General features: G+C 31.4%; 1 protein-coding gene across 1 annotated transcript in view; it reads left to right on the top strand.

Moving 5' to 3' along the window:
- LOC116413723 (hemicentin-1-like) overlaps positions 1 to 18,317 on the top strand; it is a 164,597-nt gene extending 146,280 nt beyond the window's left edge. Inside the window, exons 11-17 of the mRNA XM_052900586.1 lie at positions 3,451 to 3,590; positions 8,158 to 8,294; positions 9,534 to 9,696; positions 10,410 to 10,557; positions 12,984 to 13,144; positions 14,533 to 14,636; positions 15,744 to 18,317. Of these exons, the coding sequence (XP_052756546.1) occupies positions 3,451 to 3,590; positions 8,158 to 8,294; positions 9,534 to 9,696; positions 10,410 to 10,557; positions 12,984 to 13,144; positions 14,533 to 14,636; positions 15,744 to 15,869 (979 nt within the window). The 3' untranslated portion in view covers positions 15,870 to 18,317. The remainder of the gene's footprint in view (positions 1 to 3,450; positions 3,591 to 8,157; positions 8,295 to 9,533; positions 9,697 to 10,409; positions 10,558 to 12,983; positions 13,145 to 14,532; positions 14,637 to 15,743) is intronic.
- The last annotated feature ends 1,250 nt before the right edge of the window (positions 18,318 to 19,567 follow it).

The raw sequence follows: 19,567 nt of genomic DNA, 5'->3' as shown, positions 1-19,567 counted from the left end.
TAGATATTGACGGTGTGAAATCTAAGGGAGCTAATATTAAGATGGGCGTTCCACAAGGGTCAATCTTAGGCCCCTTTCTCTTTTTAATCTACATAAATGACCTTCCCTTTATGGTAGAGAAAATTGCAGATATAGTGCTGTTTGCGGATGATACTTCGTTAGTGTTTAAAATTGGACGTCAAAGTAATCAATTAGACGATGTAAATTGTGCTATGTCTGCAATATTAAATTGGTTTACATGTAATAACCTATTATTAAATTCCAGCAAAACAAAGTGTATAAAATTTACACTTCCTAATGTAAGACTAATAAATACACAGTTATTGCTTAATGACGAAATAGTAAATTTTGTTAATGATACAGTTTTTTTAGGTATAACAGTGGACTCGAAATTACAATGGGGGCCCCATATTTCAAAATTGGCCAGTAGACTCAGTTCTGCTGCATATGCAATTAGAAGAATTAGGCAATTAACAGACGTGGCGACGGCTAAACTTGTATATTTTAGTTATTTCCATAGCATAATGTCTTATGGCATACTGCTGTGGGGTAAAGCAGCCGATATAAATACTATATTTGTTTTACAAAAGAGAGCCATACGTTCTATTTATGGTATGGGTTCAAGAGAGTCATTACGTCAGTGCTTTAAGGACTCAAATATCCTCACAGTTACTTCACAATACATTTATGAAAATATTATGTATACACGGAAGAACTTAGCGAGTTTTAAAAAACTCAAAGACTGTACAAGTAGAAACTTACGCAATATAAATAAGCTTATTTTACCTAAATGCCGTCTGCACAAAATCAGTAATTCATTCTATGGTAATTGCATAAGATTTTATAATAAACTGCCGGAATCTGCATTAAATCTGACAGAGAGGCAATTCAAATCTTATATTAAACAAATTTTATGTAAGAAAGCCTATTACAGGATAGACGAATTCATAGATGACAACATATCAAGTAAATAATTAGTTTATTAGCATACAACGTTATAATTTTATTTTCTCATTGCTTTCTTGATTTAATTGATTAATTTTAGAAATATGAAAGCGTAGCGGTTTTTTGTATTAATTGCCGCATGCATTCTTATGTAAAATGTGAATACTATAACTATCAGATGGCAATTGTGAGTAGCTTTGACGTGGTCTAGTGTTTTGAGTAGTCATGCTCACTAAAATGTCCAGACTTGTGGCGGCGTGGTGGGCCGGGTCATTGGGCTCCCTAAAATATGGTCGAGCGCAGTGATGGCTGGCTCATCCGTCATACTCGTGAACGGGTGCTGCTTGTAGGGACTGGTCTGCTCTAATCACTATGACTGATTTCCTCTTATTATTTGTTTAACCAGTTGGTTATGTATTCAATTTTTTTTTTCTTTTTTGAGTATTTAATTGAATTAGTGCTAATTGGTGGTTTGTATTCACACAATTAAACTTAAAAATGTAAAATAATAATAAAATTATTTAAAAGAGCATCACGCAAGTTTCTTGCTCGTTCTTCTTGTGATGAGACAGCTTTCCGAACGAGCGGTAAATTAAAAAAAATGTAATGACTTTTCAAAAGTGCTTCAATGTAAGTTTATTTGAATAAATGATTTCTATTCTATTCTATTCTATTCTCTGTTATGTCCATGGTACTGCTCATGTGTATAGGCGACGGTTACCACTTTCCATCAGGTGGGCCGTCAGCTTGTTTGCCATTCTAAGTTGTATAAACAAAAGTTAAAATTTTATTATATTCCTAAGATATATATATATATATATATATATATATATATATATATATATATATATATATATATATATATATATATATATATATATATATTATACGTCATCAATCTTTTATAGCATCCTCTGAACGATATCAGATTTAGATGAAACTATCAGCCAACTTTATAGAATTTAATTCCTATACTAAATTAATTTGTTAATTTAATTGGATAGGCTCGGCAGGTAGAGTAACCATGGTAACGTAACCGAGCCCAAATATATTGTATCCATTTATAATATTAGAGGAATACCGCAGCAAATTGAGACTGATTAAGTATGGGTCAACGATCTGTCAGTTAACCACTAGACGCTAACTAGTGTTTACTTGTTCGTAAGAATACATTTGTTTAACCATCATAGAGAAGGTCACCCCTTTCTTTCCCATGGGTATCGTTAGGGGCGCCTAAGAGAGTTTATGGTCCAGGGACGGGCAACAGCGTCCCTCTTAAATCATCACCAAAAGCTTAACTGCAATTAACTAAGCTTTTTTTATAGCACTGAAATGGCAAATAATCATACGACCCACCTGATGGAAAATGGTAACCATCGCCTATAGACATGAGCAGTACCATGGACATAACAGAGTATACTGTTTTACCCACGCCATTTTCGTAGTCCTTTAAAATTATAATGTTTCGATACATTTTTCATTACGCCAGGTATCCTATATAAATACAGCCCACTGAAAAGGACCTCTAAAAGTTTTTACTTACATTAATATTATATTAATAAAATTTACATAGCAATATATATTTTTTTGGGGATAAGTGATGTCTGATGCTGAATAAACATTACTTTTTTATGCATTTTTTTTTCAAATAGTACTGGGACTGACGTCTGACATGTCTATGAATCGTAGCATAATATTAAATTTAATACTACATGACCCGATGAACTTTATATCACCTATAACGCCATCTATTGAAAGTATATCGAAATAACGATTCCGATACAATATTACCTATTTAAATCGATCATTTGGGGGGAAAGGGATTTTTAGTAATGGAGACTGAGAATCCCATTGCTAGCAATATACCCAACCAGGTCGACGTCCTCGCGGTTCCCCCTGGAAACTATCATGGTTAATTCCTGATGAATTCATCATGATGCGCTAACTGGCCTGTTTTCATTCTCATCTATCACCCTTCACTGGTGCTCCGCCAGCGTGTCCTGTTAGCGCAGGCGGGGTTACCATACCATTTTCACCCATCAAAAAAAATCGATCATTTTTATTAGTTTTTTTTATTATTATAGAATATTATAGAATAATATGTAGTTTACAGAAGATGAAGATTTTTGGTATTTTGAAACTATATTCGAATTATTAGTTTAGTTTTTAAAATAAAATAACTGATTTTGTCACAATTAATGTCGTTATATATTATTAATTGCGAAGCAAAATCTTAGAAAGAAAGAAGTATTTTTATTCAAGTAAACTTAGATAAAATTCGACAATCCGTTTGCCAAGCGTGGCAACTACTGGAAAAACCCCCCATGGGGGAGGCTAAGTTCAGCAGTAGAAAATTAAAGACTGATTTGATGATGATGATGGAATTTAGATTTAAGCATTTTTGAAAAGTCATTTTTTTCGTTATTGCCCATTCGGATCTCAATTTCAGCCATTTTACTCATCTCTCTCTTCTGATAAATTAAATAAATGTTTATTTTCTTTAAGCCTGTATACAGTATCCGGCTACACGTCGACTCTGAATTACAAACCGACGACCGACATGGACTACGGCTCGATTTTGTGTACAGCGAGCAACGTGGTGGGGAAACAGGGAGTGCCGTGCCTTTACAAATTAGTCGCTGCAGGTAACTGATCGCTTTCATTGTTGTACCCGTACTGGTTGTAGTGATTTCTGTGAATCAATTTATAAAGTGTTCTACGAGTTAGAATATAACCTATTCTTGTGCTAATTATCATTCAAATCCGTTCAGCTGTTTGAGCGTAATTGAGTTCTGAGGAAATGTTCGAATTGATACCTGCTGCTGATTTTCACCACAACAATCCGTCACAAATTAATGTTCCATCCCCACCATTTGGACGAGTGGCGGTTTTCCACTGTACGTTTTTCAATGCACTTTCTTCCAAGTATTTTATACTGCTGTTAGAAGTTAAAGCATGGTTGTGCCATGTTTTAAAAGAGCATATTCCTTTTTAAAAGGCCGGCAGCACACCTGCAATGCTGTTGGTGTTGTTAGTGATCATGGGCGGCGGTAGTCACTTACCATCAGGTGAGCCGCATACTCGTTTGCCCCCTGTGTTATAAAAAATAAATAAATATTTAATCAATTAATTAAAGTAATTAAGTATTTAATTACTGATTAATAATTAAATACTTAATGAATAATTAATAATGAAATTATTAATATTCATTAATTCATTATTAATATTCATTAATTCATTATTAATATTCATTAATTCATTATTAATATTCATTAATTCATTATTAATATTCATTAATTAATTATTAATATTCATTAATTAATTATTAATATTCATTAATTAATTATTAATATTCATTAATTAATTATTAATATTCATTAATTAATTATTAATATTCATTAATTAATTATTAATATTCATTAATTAATTATTAATATTCATTAATTAATTATTAATATTCATTAATTAATTATTAGTAATCATTAATTAGTTGTTAAATAATAATAAATGAAAGTAACAACCATATTCTATTAAGTATGATAAAATATAAGTATTACAAATGCAATGCGGAATTTGTAAACAAATAAAGACATTGATGCAACGAGAAAAAAAAAATATGCTCAAGGCATTTGGAATGTAGGATAGGAGGAGATAAAAATGATAAGTTTGACAGAAAAAAACAAACAAGAACATATTAACAGGAGTAAATAAATAATCAAGTACAATCAGTGTTAATGAAAATACTCGTATTAATGAAAATAATGAAAAAAATCTCAATTAAAAAAATGTTTATTAAGAAATAGAATTTGATTTTAATGAAACGTGTCAAGAATTACAAATTTTCTCAGGTTATTTTAAGTTATTTTTTTCAGGTTTCTTTTTATCATATTTCTTTTTACGTTTGTTACCTCATAACTTCGTTAGTAAACCTATTCGGAAAAAAATATATATTTACAGATTTGTCTCATAAAAGTTTTATCAAAATTAATTCAGCTTTTTAGTTTTTAAATCAAAACAACTGGTTATAAATTAGTTTTATTTTTATGGGATGTTAAAAATCACATAATTAAGATAGTCTTAATTATGTGATTTTTATTACTCCTCAAAATACAGAAGCATTTTTCTAAAAATTTTTTTTTTATTATCGTTTCTATTGTCAAGTAGCTATTTTTATAAAATCAATAAAGTACCGGAATCTGGGAGACAATGAGGTATTTTTCCCATTTAACAACAACGAATTAATACCAAGAAACGGACAAGTTTAAAAATGGAACTCAATTATTAAAGAGAAAGAAAATAAATTGACTTAATGGAATTAATAATGAAATTTATATAATTACTAGTTTATACCCGCGACTCTGTCTGCATGACAGGTATATATTGATTAATTGTAAAGTAGCTTGCGTCCTTCTTAATCTTAAATCAACAAACAAACTCAATTTTAGACTTATAATATTAGTAACTATTTTCTGTATATTTTTTAATAGTTGTTCAGGAAGAGTTTGTTTTACCAGAGAGAGACTTTGTATAAAAGTCGATTGCTTGGGTACATCTGTCCCGTACACTGGGTCACTTGTAAACCTATTTACGAGCTGCGAATGGATTAATGACAATGCAATTCATTTATATTTTGTACAAGTTCAAATGTAAATCTACCCACGCAATTGCAACATTTTAATTTTTACCTATTTGTCGCTGGAAGAAAGTAGTATCTATGATACAGGCTCGGCCTAGTATAGATGCTACTGGTAAATCATATGTATGATGCGTATTTAACAAAAATGTAATAGTTTATAAGAAGAATAACTGTAACTACTTAAGTTGGAGTCAATAAAATATATTATTATTATTATTCGTGTTTCAACCGTGAAGCAGTTGTGTTTTCATGGCTGTGTTTCGGTTTGAAGGGGGATATGGCGTGAATTTACTGAGTATAGAGGAATAACACCTGAGTCTTCAGGAATGGCAACGCATGTGGGGTATCATGGGTGAAACAGTATACTCTGTTATGTCCATGGTACTGCTTATGTCTATAGGTGACGGTTACCACTTTCCATCAGGTGGGCCGTCAGCTTGTTTGCCATTTGTATAAGTTGTATAAAATAAAAAATAAAAAGAAAGACTAATAAGTTTACATAGTCCTCTGATTTACAGGTGTCATTCCCAATCACTTACACCATAGTCTAAAACAAATAGGTCTACGAAAAAATCTCTACATCTGCCTACAAAAGGCTGACATACCTATTGAATAGTCAGAAAATTCTTAGATGAGGATGAAGTAGCCACCCGTCATACACAAGCATAACCTTCCATACAAAACATACACACTGCACTTACTTGGTCACGTACCCGTAAGTGTATTTACCAGCGCTAAAAGCTGAGAAATTTTAAAGACAAATAATAATAATAAATTTATTGCCATTCTTTATAAATATGGTACAGAAATTATCATGTAGGTATATTATAATAAATAAATAAATACATATTATACATAAATTAAATAAATTAACACATAAAATACACATACATATAGTAGGTGTACATAACATTGACTATACATTGCATGCATAAAAATGTCAGAATATAACTGAATAAATAAAATTTACAATAATAAATACATATTAATTATTATAAAATTTAAATACAAAACAAGACTAGGTAGTACGATCAAATCTACATGATCTATTATACAATACTTTACCAACCCAATGAGTCAGGGGGGAAAGGGATTGTTAGTAATGGGGTCAAATAGCCCTATTACTAGCAATATACCCTGTCAGGTCGACCTCCACGTGGTTCCCCCTGGAAACCATCGTGACTAATTCTAGTTTAATTCGTCAGGATGGACTAACTGACCTACTTTCATCTTCATCTGTCATCCATCACTGGTGTCCCGCCAGTGTATACCAATAGCGCAGACGGGGTTACCATACCATTATTACCCATTAAAAAAAAAAACCCAATAAGTCATGGGTTATGTCGATATCTGAATTTGAACCGCATATATGACTATATGTATTTATTGAAAATTCTCACACACATTTTGTCTATATCAATAATAAAAAATAATAAAGAATGAATATTTAACTATTTTATTTTAATTTATTATAAAATCTCTACAAAGAGTTTCGTACTTAATTATACGATATAAGAGCGTATACGACCTCTTTTCTGCTCTTTGACGTCACGCCGCCATGTTGTAATTTAAAAATATGAAAAACATAATGATGAATGAATGAATGAATGAATGAATGAATGAATGAATGAATGAATGAATGAATGAATGAATGAATGAATGAATGAATATTTATTTGCAAGAAATATGGTAAATATACAGATAGATAAAATAATATCAAGTCCACATATTTCGCCACAATTAGGCATGCAAAATTTTAAAAACTTAAATATTAAATTAACAATTCTTATAACAAAACAATATGTCAATTACAATTTCATGTCAATTAATGTACTTCATCTCATTTGATATATTAGTAAGTCTGTGATTAGTGTCAACAATATTATTATTATATTAATTAATTATCATTTCACTTTTAATTTCAAAAATTCATTAATTGAATAGAAACAATGTTCAATTAGCCATTTTTGCAATTAAGATTTAAAAAAATTAAGAGGTAATTTTTTGAAGTGCTGGGGAATTTTATTATAAATATTAATAGACATAAAACAGCAGTTCCTTTGATATAGAGAAGTTTTACATTTTAGTACAACTAATTTAGTTAAATGTATTAAATAAATTTAGATTAATTAATTTAGTTAGTGATTAATCAAAAAGAGAAATAAACAAATATGACTCTTTAATTTTTAGGCAACACGGTCTCCGACCTTAGCCTGTTTCATAACAGAACAAACGTACTAAAAAAAAACAAATATGACATTACTGTCATATCTGTGTTAGTTTTTTTTTTTCAATGGATGAAGATGGAACTCTATTCCATCTTATGCTAACAGTATACAATGACGGGGCCCTAGTGGAGGATGAAACAATGTGGTTAAAGTTGAGTTTATTAGCCCATAGTGATGAATTTACTAGGAATTAGCCACGATGGTTTCGTGATAGGTCGTACAATGCGGTTCAGTCTGCAAGTGCAATGTACAATGTAATTCGAACCTTAATAACACTTTATAAAATGCAGTTTTGTATCGAAAACAATACGAAAAGAGAACTAATTCGAAATTCAAAATTTCCAATAGGTCGACCGATGCCGCTGCAGAATTGTTCTGTTGTAAATCAAAGTTCAAATAGTTTGCAAGTAGAATGCACAGAGGGCTTCGACGGTGGCTTACTGCAAACGTTCTACATGGAAGTACTGGAGCTGCCTTCTTTGATGGTAAGCACATAAAATTGTTGTAGTATTATTCTAATCGTACAATAGATAAAAGTCCTTGTTAGTTGTGGGGATTGTTGGCGCTTGGTGGAGTTAGGAGTTTTGTTTTATATGTTATAATGCTATTGTACTACTTCCACAGCCTAACTGCGGTTGCCAGGGGGGAAAGGGATTGTTAGTAATGGAGTTCATTAGCCCCATTGCTAGCAATAAACCCTATCAGGTCGACCTCCACGCGGTTCCCCCTGGAAACCATTGTGATTAAATTATATATAGTGTATTTCATGACGATGGGCTAACTGGCTTGCTTTCATTGTCACCTATCATCCTTCACTGGTGCTCCGCCAGCGTATCCCGTTAGCGCAGGCGGAGTTACCATTCAATATTCATCCATCAAAAAAAAAATGCAGTTGCCAAATCGCCTGCCGAATATGGCGACTACTGGCAATACTTCTCCTTATGGGGAAGGCTTATGTTCAACAGTGGGCAATTAATAGCTGATATGTATAATAATGATCGTGACTACGTCTACAGATTTTTTATTTAACTATATTTAATTATTTCCTTTTTTTGAATTCAATTACAGTTTACCAGAGGAAGACTTTGTACAAAACTCGTTTGCTTGGGTACCTCTGTCCCATTCGTGTTTCAAGCGTAAAGCAGTTGTGTTTGCATGGCTGTGTTTCGGTTCGAAGGGTGGGATATGGCGTGAATTTACTGGGTACAGAGGAATAACACCTGAGTCGTCGGGAATGGCAACGCATGAGGAGTATCATGGGCGAAACAGTATACTCTGTTATGTCCATGGTACTGCTCATGTCTATAGGCGACGGTTACCACTTTCCGTCAGGTGGACCGTTAGTTTGTTTGCCATTCTAAGTTGTATAAAAAAAACTTATTAACTGATATAATCTAGCTCTCTATAAGTGATATGTTAAATATTTAGCCGTTAACTGTCTACTGTTGAACATAGGTCACATATTTGAGGGATTGGCCAGTAGTTGCCACGCTTGGCAAGTGAATTAGCAACCGCGGTTAGACTATGGAAGTAGTATAAGAGCGAGAAAAAGAGAATTTCTAACTCCACCAAACGTTAACAATCTCTATCTCTGACAGAACAATTTATTTATCTGTTATTTGATTATTTAACTTGTTTAGAATTAACAAATTGATTAAACATTTACTAAAAATTGAAATTAATTAAAAATTGTATAGAATAGAAATTATGTATATGTTATATAGGTCCGAGCGAACATATCTTCGAATAGTACCCCTTACTTCGAGGTGCCAGATTTAGACAGTAGGTCTAGCTACACTGTCATACTATATGCGGCCAACGCTAAAGGCAGGAGTGAATCGGTCAACTTGTATACAGTGGCTTTGAGGTCTCCTGATAAATATACAGGTAATTACAACAGACAATTATAAAGTTTATTTTTGTTTTGTTTTATTATAATATTGTCGACCATAACTTACATTTTCAAATGTATTTTTTGTTATTGTTTTTTTTAATTATTGCTATTTTTATTTACTATATTTCCATATTATATCCTATCCCTTTATAATGGACTATTAATTTACATATATTAATGTTTATTAACTTAAGTTATTTACTAATAAGAAATTGATTTATGTTCTTCCAAGAAAACCAATTTTAATCTTGAATAAATTACTATGGAACTAATAGGATGGATCATCAGTACGCGTCATACCAAGTTGTACACAATAATACTAGAGCACGTACCTCAGGTACACTTGTGTTTAAAAAAAAAAGAATAATATAAAATGATTAAACAAATGGCGAAGTTATTCACAAGAAGCAATTTCTTACTTCTTAAAGAAAATCGTTATAATTGTGAGCTTGTTAGTTACAAAGGAAATAGTTACACCTACACGCGCGCATACACACACATACACATGTACACATACACGCACACGCACACGCTCACGCTCACGCACACGCACACGCACACGCACACGCACATGCACATGCACACGCACAACATACGCACACGCACACGCACACGCACACGCACAGGTACGCACTCACACAAACAAGCTCAAATGAATTTATAGGAGTATCCTCTTTTTATAAACTAATCAAACATTGTGATTTAGGCGCCAGCACTTCGATTCCGCTGTCGCCGATGCTGGTGTGCCTGCTGGCGGTGGCAGCGTTGCTGTGCACCGGTATCTGCGGAGTGATCACCGCGTTATACCGGCGACATGCTGCCAGGAGGCATGATATTGATAAGCGCCTGCCCACGTAAGTTCTTTTTATGCAGCTTTACAAATTCCGTGGTGCAATTCTAGGCACAGTACTTTGCGTAAATGAGGTCCTGGCTTCATTTCCCGATCGAGCTAATTTAGGAAACGAAATTTTCCTGAACTGATTTTGATTTACCTGTTATGGATTGTGTTCCGACATCTTCTTTGGCTGATTCCTCATAATATAGGGTTTAGTTTGAGAACTAGATGCTTGGTGTAGTCGTATGGAGAAAAAAAATTTTTGTATATTCCTTTTTTTTGTATTTTCTATCAGCTAACCATTAGGTAAAAATGAAAGCAGAGAGGTAAGAGAGGCAGAGGTGGTGAAAAATGAACTAATATGAAATATATATATATATATATATATATATATATATATATATATATATATATATATATATATATATATATATTAAACAATAATAAGAATTATGAAATATAGTAACTATTGAGTAATTTGTAGCTAGAGCTGGTTTTGTTAACTTAACAAATAATTAAATAATTGAAAAGTTAATCAGTATATTTATTTATTTATTTAAACTTTAATGTATAATAAAATTCTATGTATATTTGACTTCAGACCGGACTGGATTTTCTACCAGTTAACCATTGAGCAAACTGAGAAATAAATAGGTGGTGCATTATTGAATAGAGAAAATATAAATTAGTACTTGATATATTCATATAATATAAACATATAATTAGTATATGTATTAATTTATTATATGTATTATTAATAATATATTGTTACCACAACAATGTAATTTTACAATAAAAATGAATTTGGAAATAACATATATAACATATATTACAATGTATACGAAATAAAATTTATAATAGTAGATTATTTAGTATCAAATTTACTTTTGTTTTATTGTAAAGAAGGCACTTCAATATTAATTTATTACTCAGATAATATCCAATATTATATTGTATTACTTCAGTTCAGCCAATAATTTGAATAGTAACTTTTCCATATGAAAGAAGGTTCATCGTTCTTTCAAAATTATTCAATATACTATCTCATAATTCCGGGAATATTTTTATTGGGATACATTGAAAACAGTCTTATTTTGCTAATGTCTTAAAATTACTTAGGCACTAGACGATGTGTAGATATGGGAGATATTTAAGAAAAAAACAATATAAGTGCTCTTAATAAAACTGGCACATGTCACGATAATATTTTTTTATAAATTTCATTTATCTGTCTGTATCTAAGAACAAGGAATTACATAGAAGGAATGATAAAATAGAAATTGTAAATCATATGGTCACCTCCTTTCTTCTTATGCAAATGCAATTAGTAAAAAGAGGACGAAAGCTACACCATCAGTTGCTATTCTTGTCAGTTCTTAGCTGGCTAGTGTATAAAATTTTTTTTTTATACAATTTAGAATGGCAAACAAGCTGACGGCCCACCTGATGGAAAGTGGTAACCGTCGCCTATAGACATGAGCAGTACCATGGACATAACAGAGTATACTGTTTCGCCCATGATACCCATCATGCATTGCCATTCTTGAGGACTCAGGTGTTTTTCCACTTTGAATTTTTATAAAATATTTTCACTGAAACCAATCATTTTAAATCGTTAACACTCGAAGCTGCTTCGGTAAAATTAATACTTTATATATATAATATTTTAAATAATTTGTTGCTAAACAAATTAAGCTATCCGTACCGCAACTCGTGTAATTTCATTTCATACAAACTTTACTCATAAAGCATTGTACTACGTATGTGGTATTGACGTGTAATACATATGTATATGTTTTATATATCTACATGCATATTGTACATAATTCCAAACATTCGCTTTGTGACTGCTATTGTTTAGAATTACAATATACTATATAATTGGAATACACTGTAATACGTTGAATTTACTTCTATCATGCATGAGAAATTGTATGCCGTTATTCTAATTTTGGCTTTTTGAGGGTAGTGTCATATTAAATTATTGAGCATTTCATGATTTATAAATACTTAATCTAATTTCGACTACATCTTTATGACATCGCATTAGCTGAACATAGACTTCCCCCATAAGTGGGGTTTTCCAGTAGTACGCTTGGCGGGTGGGTTTGGCAACTGCAGTTAGAATTTGATGATGTTTTAAGAGAGATGCTGCTGCCCATCTCTCGTCCTCTCCTAGTCGCCTCTTACGACACCCACGGGAAAGGAAGGCGTGGCCCATTCTATGCCGGGACCACACGTTTTTATTCGTATTTATTATTAAAAACTAATATTTTGTTATTATTAAATGAGACCGATTTGTCTGACTTACGATCATGTCACGTCCGCTCATGACTAAGGGTCCTAGATGGTCCTGAAACTAGTCGAGCATTCTCGACTAAAATATATATTTTAGCAAGTGAAACCGGTAGTTATTATATTAAAATAAAAACTATTTTGTTACAGAAATGCTTTATACACAGAGCAAAGTGTGGAATCTCTATCCAAACATGACAACCTGAACACATACTGTGGCTCCCCCAAGCTGGACTATTGCAGCCAGTACGAGCTGAGTGCGGAAGGTGAATTGGAGGAATCAGATCCTGATATTATACCTTGTCATTATGGTAAAATATTGTTATCACTAATTTCTTTTTTAACCGACTTTAAAAAAAGAAGGAGTCTCTATTGTATTATATAATTTGTATGTATGTTATCTCGTAACTCAATATATAAATCAGTTGTTTTGTTTTAAAAACTAAACTACTGAATCGTTTTGAAAAAAAAATTATGCGATCAATCTGAAGGTATATTTTTTTTAGATAAAGAAAAAATCTAAATGGGTTTATAATTGACGGTGTTATAAGACAGTGCTTTTTAATCTTTTTCATGACGCGACCCCCTTAGTATGTAAAAATATTTTGTGACCCCTACCCTCCACGATTTCGAAAGTGTATAAATTTTTTTATAGTACAATTATGAAATCCGTACAGTTGTATTTATATTCACAGTTAGGTATCGATGTAATAAAATAAATAATAGATAATAAAATATCTAAAACAGACAGACAGACAGAATCGATGTCTGTTATAAATACTTCATTATATATTATTGACTGATTGATGTATTTACAGAACTGTTGATTTTTCACTGCTTTGCGACCTTCCATGACCCTCTTGTAGAGGCACGGGGACCCCCCAAGGGGTCGCGACCCACACATTGAAAAACACTGTTATATAAGGTAACAAACATAAAAGAATACCGCCGAATTGAGATCCTGCTTTTTTGAAGACGGTTAAAAATGAAGTAAACTATTTGATATGGGTGAGATCTCCCTCTCTTCCTTTTACGAGATTACAAATAAATTAATTTATTTAATATGTCGATATATTTTAAGTCGTTCGCTTAGTGTAGTGAAATAATAGGAAAACAAAATGTTTCCAGAGACATTATAATTTATCTGTTGTCTCTGTAAATGAAATTTGGACGATTCCTGCGCATTATCTGTTTGTATAATTAATGGACCCAATCATATAGATTTTTAATTAAATATTCAAAAAGTTTTTCAAGATTAGACTTTTTCTTAAAAAAATATGGGTCTTTTCATAAATACTATTACAACTGCAAGTCTAAATTATTGAATGCAGAAAATTTAAAGCATATCAATAGTTCTATAAAACAAAGAGTATAAACGGTAAAATAAATGTAGATTTTGAAAAATATCTAATTACATTTTTATTTGTTTTCTCAATTTTTTTTGGCGCACGTTGGTTGTACAAATACCAATTGCATTATTAAGTTTGCGCATTTTCATAATGACCTCCATTGTTAAAAACAGTGATGGTGACACAGAATTTAGCCTTATATTCATAAATGTTGTGACCTGTTGTGAATGTAGAGTATTTGGCACTTTTTCAAATTGACAATTCAAAATGAAAAGGCAAAATACTCCAGTAGCTAAAAATAGGTTTATTGGACGTTTTTATGAATAAGGGGGTAAGTGTATGTTTTTCAGACAGGAAGCTGGTCAACGAGTTCAGTAAACTGCCGAGTCCAGAGGTCATGTTCAATCCCTATGGAGCAAATGGTGAACGAACAACAAATTTTCCAACTAGCGCAGTAAGTATAATTATACAATAAGTACGAATAGTTTATAGGTTTAGAGTTTAGACTCTAAAATTTCTAAAGTTTAGAGAGAGGAATAACACCTGAGTCCTCAGGAATGGCAACGCATGGGGGGTATCATGGGCGAAACAGTATACTCTGTTATGTACATGGTACTGCTCATGTCTATAGGCGACGGTTACCACTTTCCATCAGGTGGACCGTCAGCTTGTTTGCCATTCTAAGTTGTATAAAAAATAAAAAATAAAGATTCAGAATATACAGGATGAAATAGAAATCGTAAAACTATGTATGTACTTATAAAAGATATTAGGAAAGCACTCTTTCACCAGAGGGAGACTTAGTACAAAAGTCGATTGCTTGGGCACCTCTGTCCTATTCGTGTTTCTACCGTGAAGCAGTTGTGTTTGCTGTGTTTCAGTTTGAAGGGTGGGATATGGCAGTGAATTTACAGGGTACAGGTACGCGTGTGAAACCAGGCTTAGCATGGAACTTTCAACATTTTTTATCACTTTTGACCGATCGATATTCTTTTGAGTAAAATGATCACGTTTGTTGATAGAACACTTCCTACAGAGGCTGCTAACAATTTTGATTTCACCCTACGTATTAGTAAAAAGAGAATCGAGACCTTTGTTTTATACAATGGTGGTGATAATCAAGTCTCATGGCAAACGACCGTCGCTGTTCAACCACAGATCTCACTTGCTATGTCACTGAAATTTGTAACATAAGGAGTTTATATCTGAATACCCAGTAATTTGACCTTTCAAACCGGAATACAGCATGAAAACTGACATTTTGTAGTCTCCCTCCAGAAGATTGCTTAGAGGTAGTTATGAAAAAGATCCGTATTAGGTAAACGTGCATGCATGTGCGTGCATGTGTATGCATGTGATAAATATTCAGCCATCAATTAAAATAATGATGGTCAGAGAAATTTTGCATAGCTAATAAATTTAATGCATTATCAAATACTTACATTAACTACCTAATACATTCACTTCTACATGACAATTAAAATATGCTTTACTTTCACCAAACTAGATTAATATGACTTAGAATGGTTTAATAACTGTTTCCTATAAACCTTTTGACTAGTCCTCCTCAAGTATATCGATGGTGAATCGAGGGGTGTGCGCTAGGAGCTCGGACATTGCGGCGGCGACGCGGGGACGCACCGAAATCGTCACCACCGCGAGGAAAGTCAAGGAGAGCTGTATATAATATTGTGACCAAGTGTAGAAATATAGCGAACACAAAAGTATCTTAAAATGACAGTCAACTCTAAATAGTCCCCGCAAATTTAGGTAATTTTAAATAAGTCGTGCTTTTTTACAGACTTACGTGATAATTGGTACATAAGTTGATATTAAGGATTGTAATATATTTGAACAACTGTTATTCAGTATTGAATAATTTAAAAATGCGAATGTAAGTAAATATTAATAGGAATATTAAGAATGCGAAGTAAATGTATTGTTTGATTCTTTTATGTAACAAAATATTTTATTAAATTAATTGTACTATAATATATTGTATAATATATTGTAATATAATAATAATATTAAAAGAATTTATTAAATTTATTGGAGATTTAAAAAGAATCAATTTTAATCAATTGTATTTGAATTAATTTAGAATTTTAAAGAAAGAAAGAAATATTTATTTAGTGTTTAATTTAATTTAATTTAATTTAATTGTACACTTAATTATTATGTATAAAACATTTAACAATAAAAAAGAAGGTATAAGTACAGTCACGTGTAATAACTTTGTAACAATTAATTTCATAGGTTTTTAAATTAAGTAATAAATGTTTTTAATAATGATAAATCGTATAATAATTATTATAAAATAGAACAAGGTACAAAAAATATTAACATAGTGTTATTTATCTTGACTGTACTTATCGAAGAATTAATAATATTATTACGTATCAACGAAGAAGTTGAGTGATGAGTTTGTAAGATGCAAAGTAACAGAAAGATACATGAAAGATAGACCGACGAAAGATGTAATAATGTTGGTGGTATGTTAAATTAGATAAATGAATTAGATACTAACATTCCGAAACCGGCGGTAAAATAAAAAAAAAATTACGATTTAAAAGAATTTGTAAAATTTAATTTAATTATATTTTAATTAGATTAATATTTTTATTTTATACTTAATATTTTTATTTTGCTCGCTACTTTGTGCATGCGGATTTTAAAAGTAGGAATATTAATGAAATATACCACTTTTAGATGGCGTATCAAGATAAAACTTATACCAATTTCTATGTTACACATATCTGTCAAAACTACATTCAATTTGGCGCAGTAGCTTTTACGTGATATCGGAACAGACATATAGATTTACAGACAGACAAACAAGATTTCTGTAATGTTCTGATATCTATTGGTGTTATTAAAATCCCTCATATTTTTTTTTTTAATATCTTCTATGTACATTTTATTATATTTGTAAGATTTTATTGTAGATCAGAATAAAAGGCAAAAATATAATATACCAGTCACAAATACAGAAAAAAAGTTCTGGAGAATCTCGCCGCTTAATGCGTTCCACTCACCCCATAAATAATTTGGACCGTATATTTTAATTCTGTTAAGTCTGCTTGACGATGTCATCGACCAGTATCATCGACTTGGCCATATTGATTTGTGAACTTGTCGAATTTCGCAGAATTGCCAATAAATTATTTAAAAAGTGTCCAATAATTACATTTTATTATCTTTTATATATTGTGATTCCTAAGGGAGACTGTCAAGCCTACTCTAGTTGGTAACAAATAATAAATAAATTTTAATTCATTCGAAATATATTTCTAAAAGTGGAATTTTGACATAAAATGTTTGATTGATTGTAATTTTGTGATTAGATGCACATTAATACAGATTTAATAAGAATCGATTGACGTTAAAAATATATAAAATATAAATTTGTAATTTAATTTCAATTCACCCCTCTAATGGGGTGAGTGGTCATCTTAGAATAATTTTGTACCCGACATATCAAACGAGTACGCGGGGTAACATTTACGAATCTAGTGAGTTCGGGACGAATAGAACTAATGTATTGTTCTACATACATATATGAAATGAAAGTTTGGATGCTTATCACTTGTGACACATGTTGTGACAAGTTATCATCCGACATGTTTATATATGTATTGACATATTGACGCATGGGGGATATCATGGACGAAACAGTATACTCTGTTATGTCCATGGTACTGCTCATGTCTATAGGCGACGACTACCACTTTCCATCAGGTGGGCCGTCAGCTTGTTTGCCATTCTTAGTTGTATAAAAAAAAACTCTATTGACAAAGTTCACAAGTTTCTTAACTACTAACTATAAGTGGATCACGTTGTCTACAACTATCTAGTTTAATTAGGTTTAAAAGAAATAAAATTAACAAGAGGTTGTAATGAATTAATGTTAAATTTAATATTAATTTACGAGTAATTCCAAAGTGTATAATGAGTTAAAAAAATTTAAAGTTAAGGGAAGGATAATGTTTGATAAATTATTCGATAATTAATTATTAAATAGATCACTTGTATATATTATATATAAAAACTAATTTAATAATGTATATGTATAAATTACATAAAAAATAATATACATCGAGTTACTATTTTCACTTAGTAAAAATTATAAATTGTAAGCACGTCACCCTATGTTACTAGTAGATATTTGTATAATATATAACACTGATATAAATATAAAATTGATATAAAAAAATAAATTGATATACACTGACGAGATTCGTACTAAGTCGATTTTTATATATTATAAGATTAGTGTATAAAATGTAATTATGATAAATATATAAAATAAATTAAAAATGTATAGTATTCTAAAATCTTAATTAATTAATTAATAATGACGTTAATATTATTGTTGTATACACTTAAACAGTTAATAGGATTTGAATAAAATTTGGTACACATTTGGACTATATTACCTTGGGTTGCATAACTTGGTACTTTTTAATCTGTTTCTACTTCTAGTATGACAATAATGATCAAATTTCCTTATAACTGCGCAGTCACGTATTCGATTTAGTATGAAGAGCTAAATCAGGGGTTCCCGAACTTATTTTGTCTACTGCCCACTTTAAGAATAAATTATTTTTTAGCGCCCCCATTTCTTCACCTAGTTAAAAACCACCATTACTTCAAGATCAACAAATCATCCCCCAAGCCTCTACACAACGTCTCCATTTTTTTTTCTGGGTCTCTGTCTGGGTCTGGGTCACAGGTAAATTAATGAAATAAACAATTACAAATGTAATTGGAATATCAAGGTAAAACATTTACACGTTTTTAAGTTAGACGTTCAGGAGTACAACTGTGAAAACGGTATCGAGTTTGTTGCAATAGCTCTTGCGTGATGTCATAACAAACACAGACAAACAGACAGATGGATAAACAGACGGGCAAAATTTCTAATAATTATTCTTTTGTCTTTTATTGGTATTAATAATAACAATACTTTAATAAACGCAATTAGGGCCCACAGAATTTTAACAATATCAATTTGTACCAAAAATAAACTATTAAATTAAACACTTATAAATAAATAACATTGACCTAACCTACTTTTTTTTTGTATGTTAGCCAGCATGTGTTTCATTCATTCTGCAACGATTCAAATACTGACAATCTGGACGGTCCGCAAATACCTTTAGGATAGCGTTAGAGTTGCTATTATTAAAATCCCTTGTTTTAATTTTTCAGAAAATACTCCTATTTACAGATATCGTATAGTGACAATTTATGATGTAAAATAACATGGTCTCTCTGTGTAGCGAGTTCGATTCGAAACTATTTACCCTATCAGCGTGTCAATCGAGTTTATAGGGTAAATGTGCTTGGTAACGAACACCCAACGTTTGACATTTATAATGGGCG

Source organism: Galleria mellonella, unplaced genomic scaffold (genome assembly GCF_026898425.1).
Source record: "Galleria mellonella isolate WM207_F2 unplaced genomic scaffold, CSIRO_AGI_GalMel_v1 utg65, whole genome shotgun sequence".
In the NCBI taxonomy this organism is placed as follows: Eukaryota; Metazoa; Arthropoda; class Insecta; order Lepidoptera; family Pyralidae; genus Galleria; species Galleria mellonella.
The sequence above is the reverse complement of the archived record's forward strand: the minus strand, read 5'-3'. Positions and strand labels throughout refer to the sequence as shown.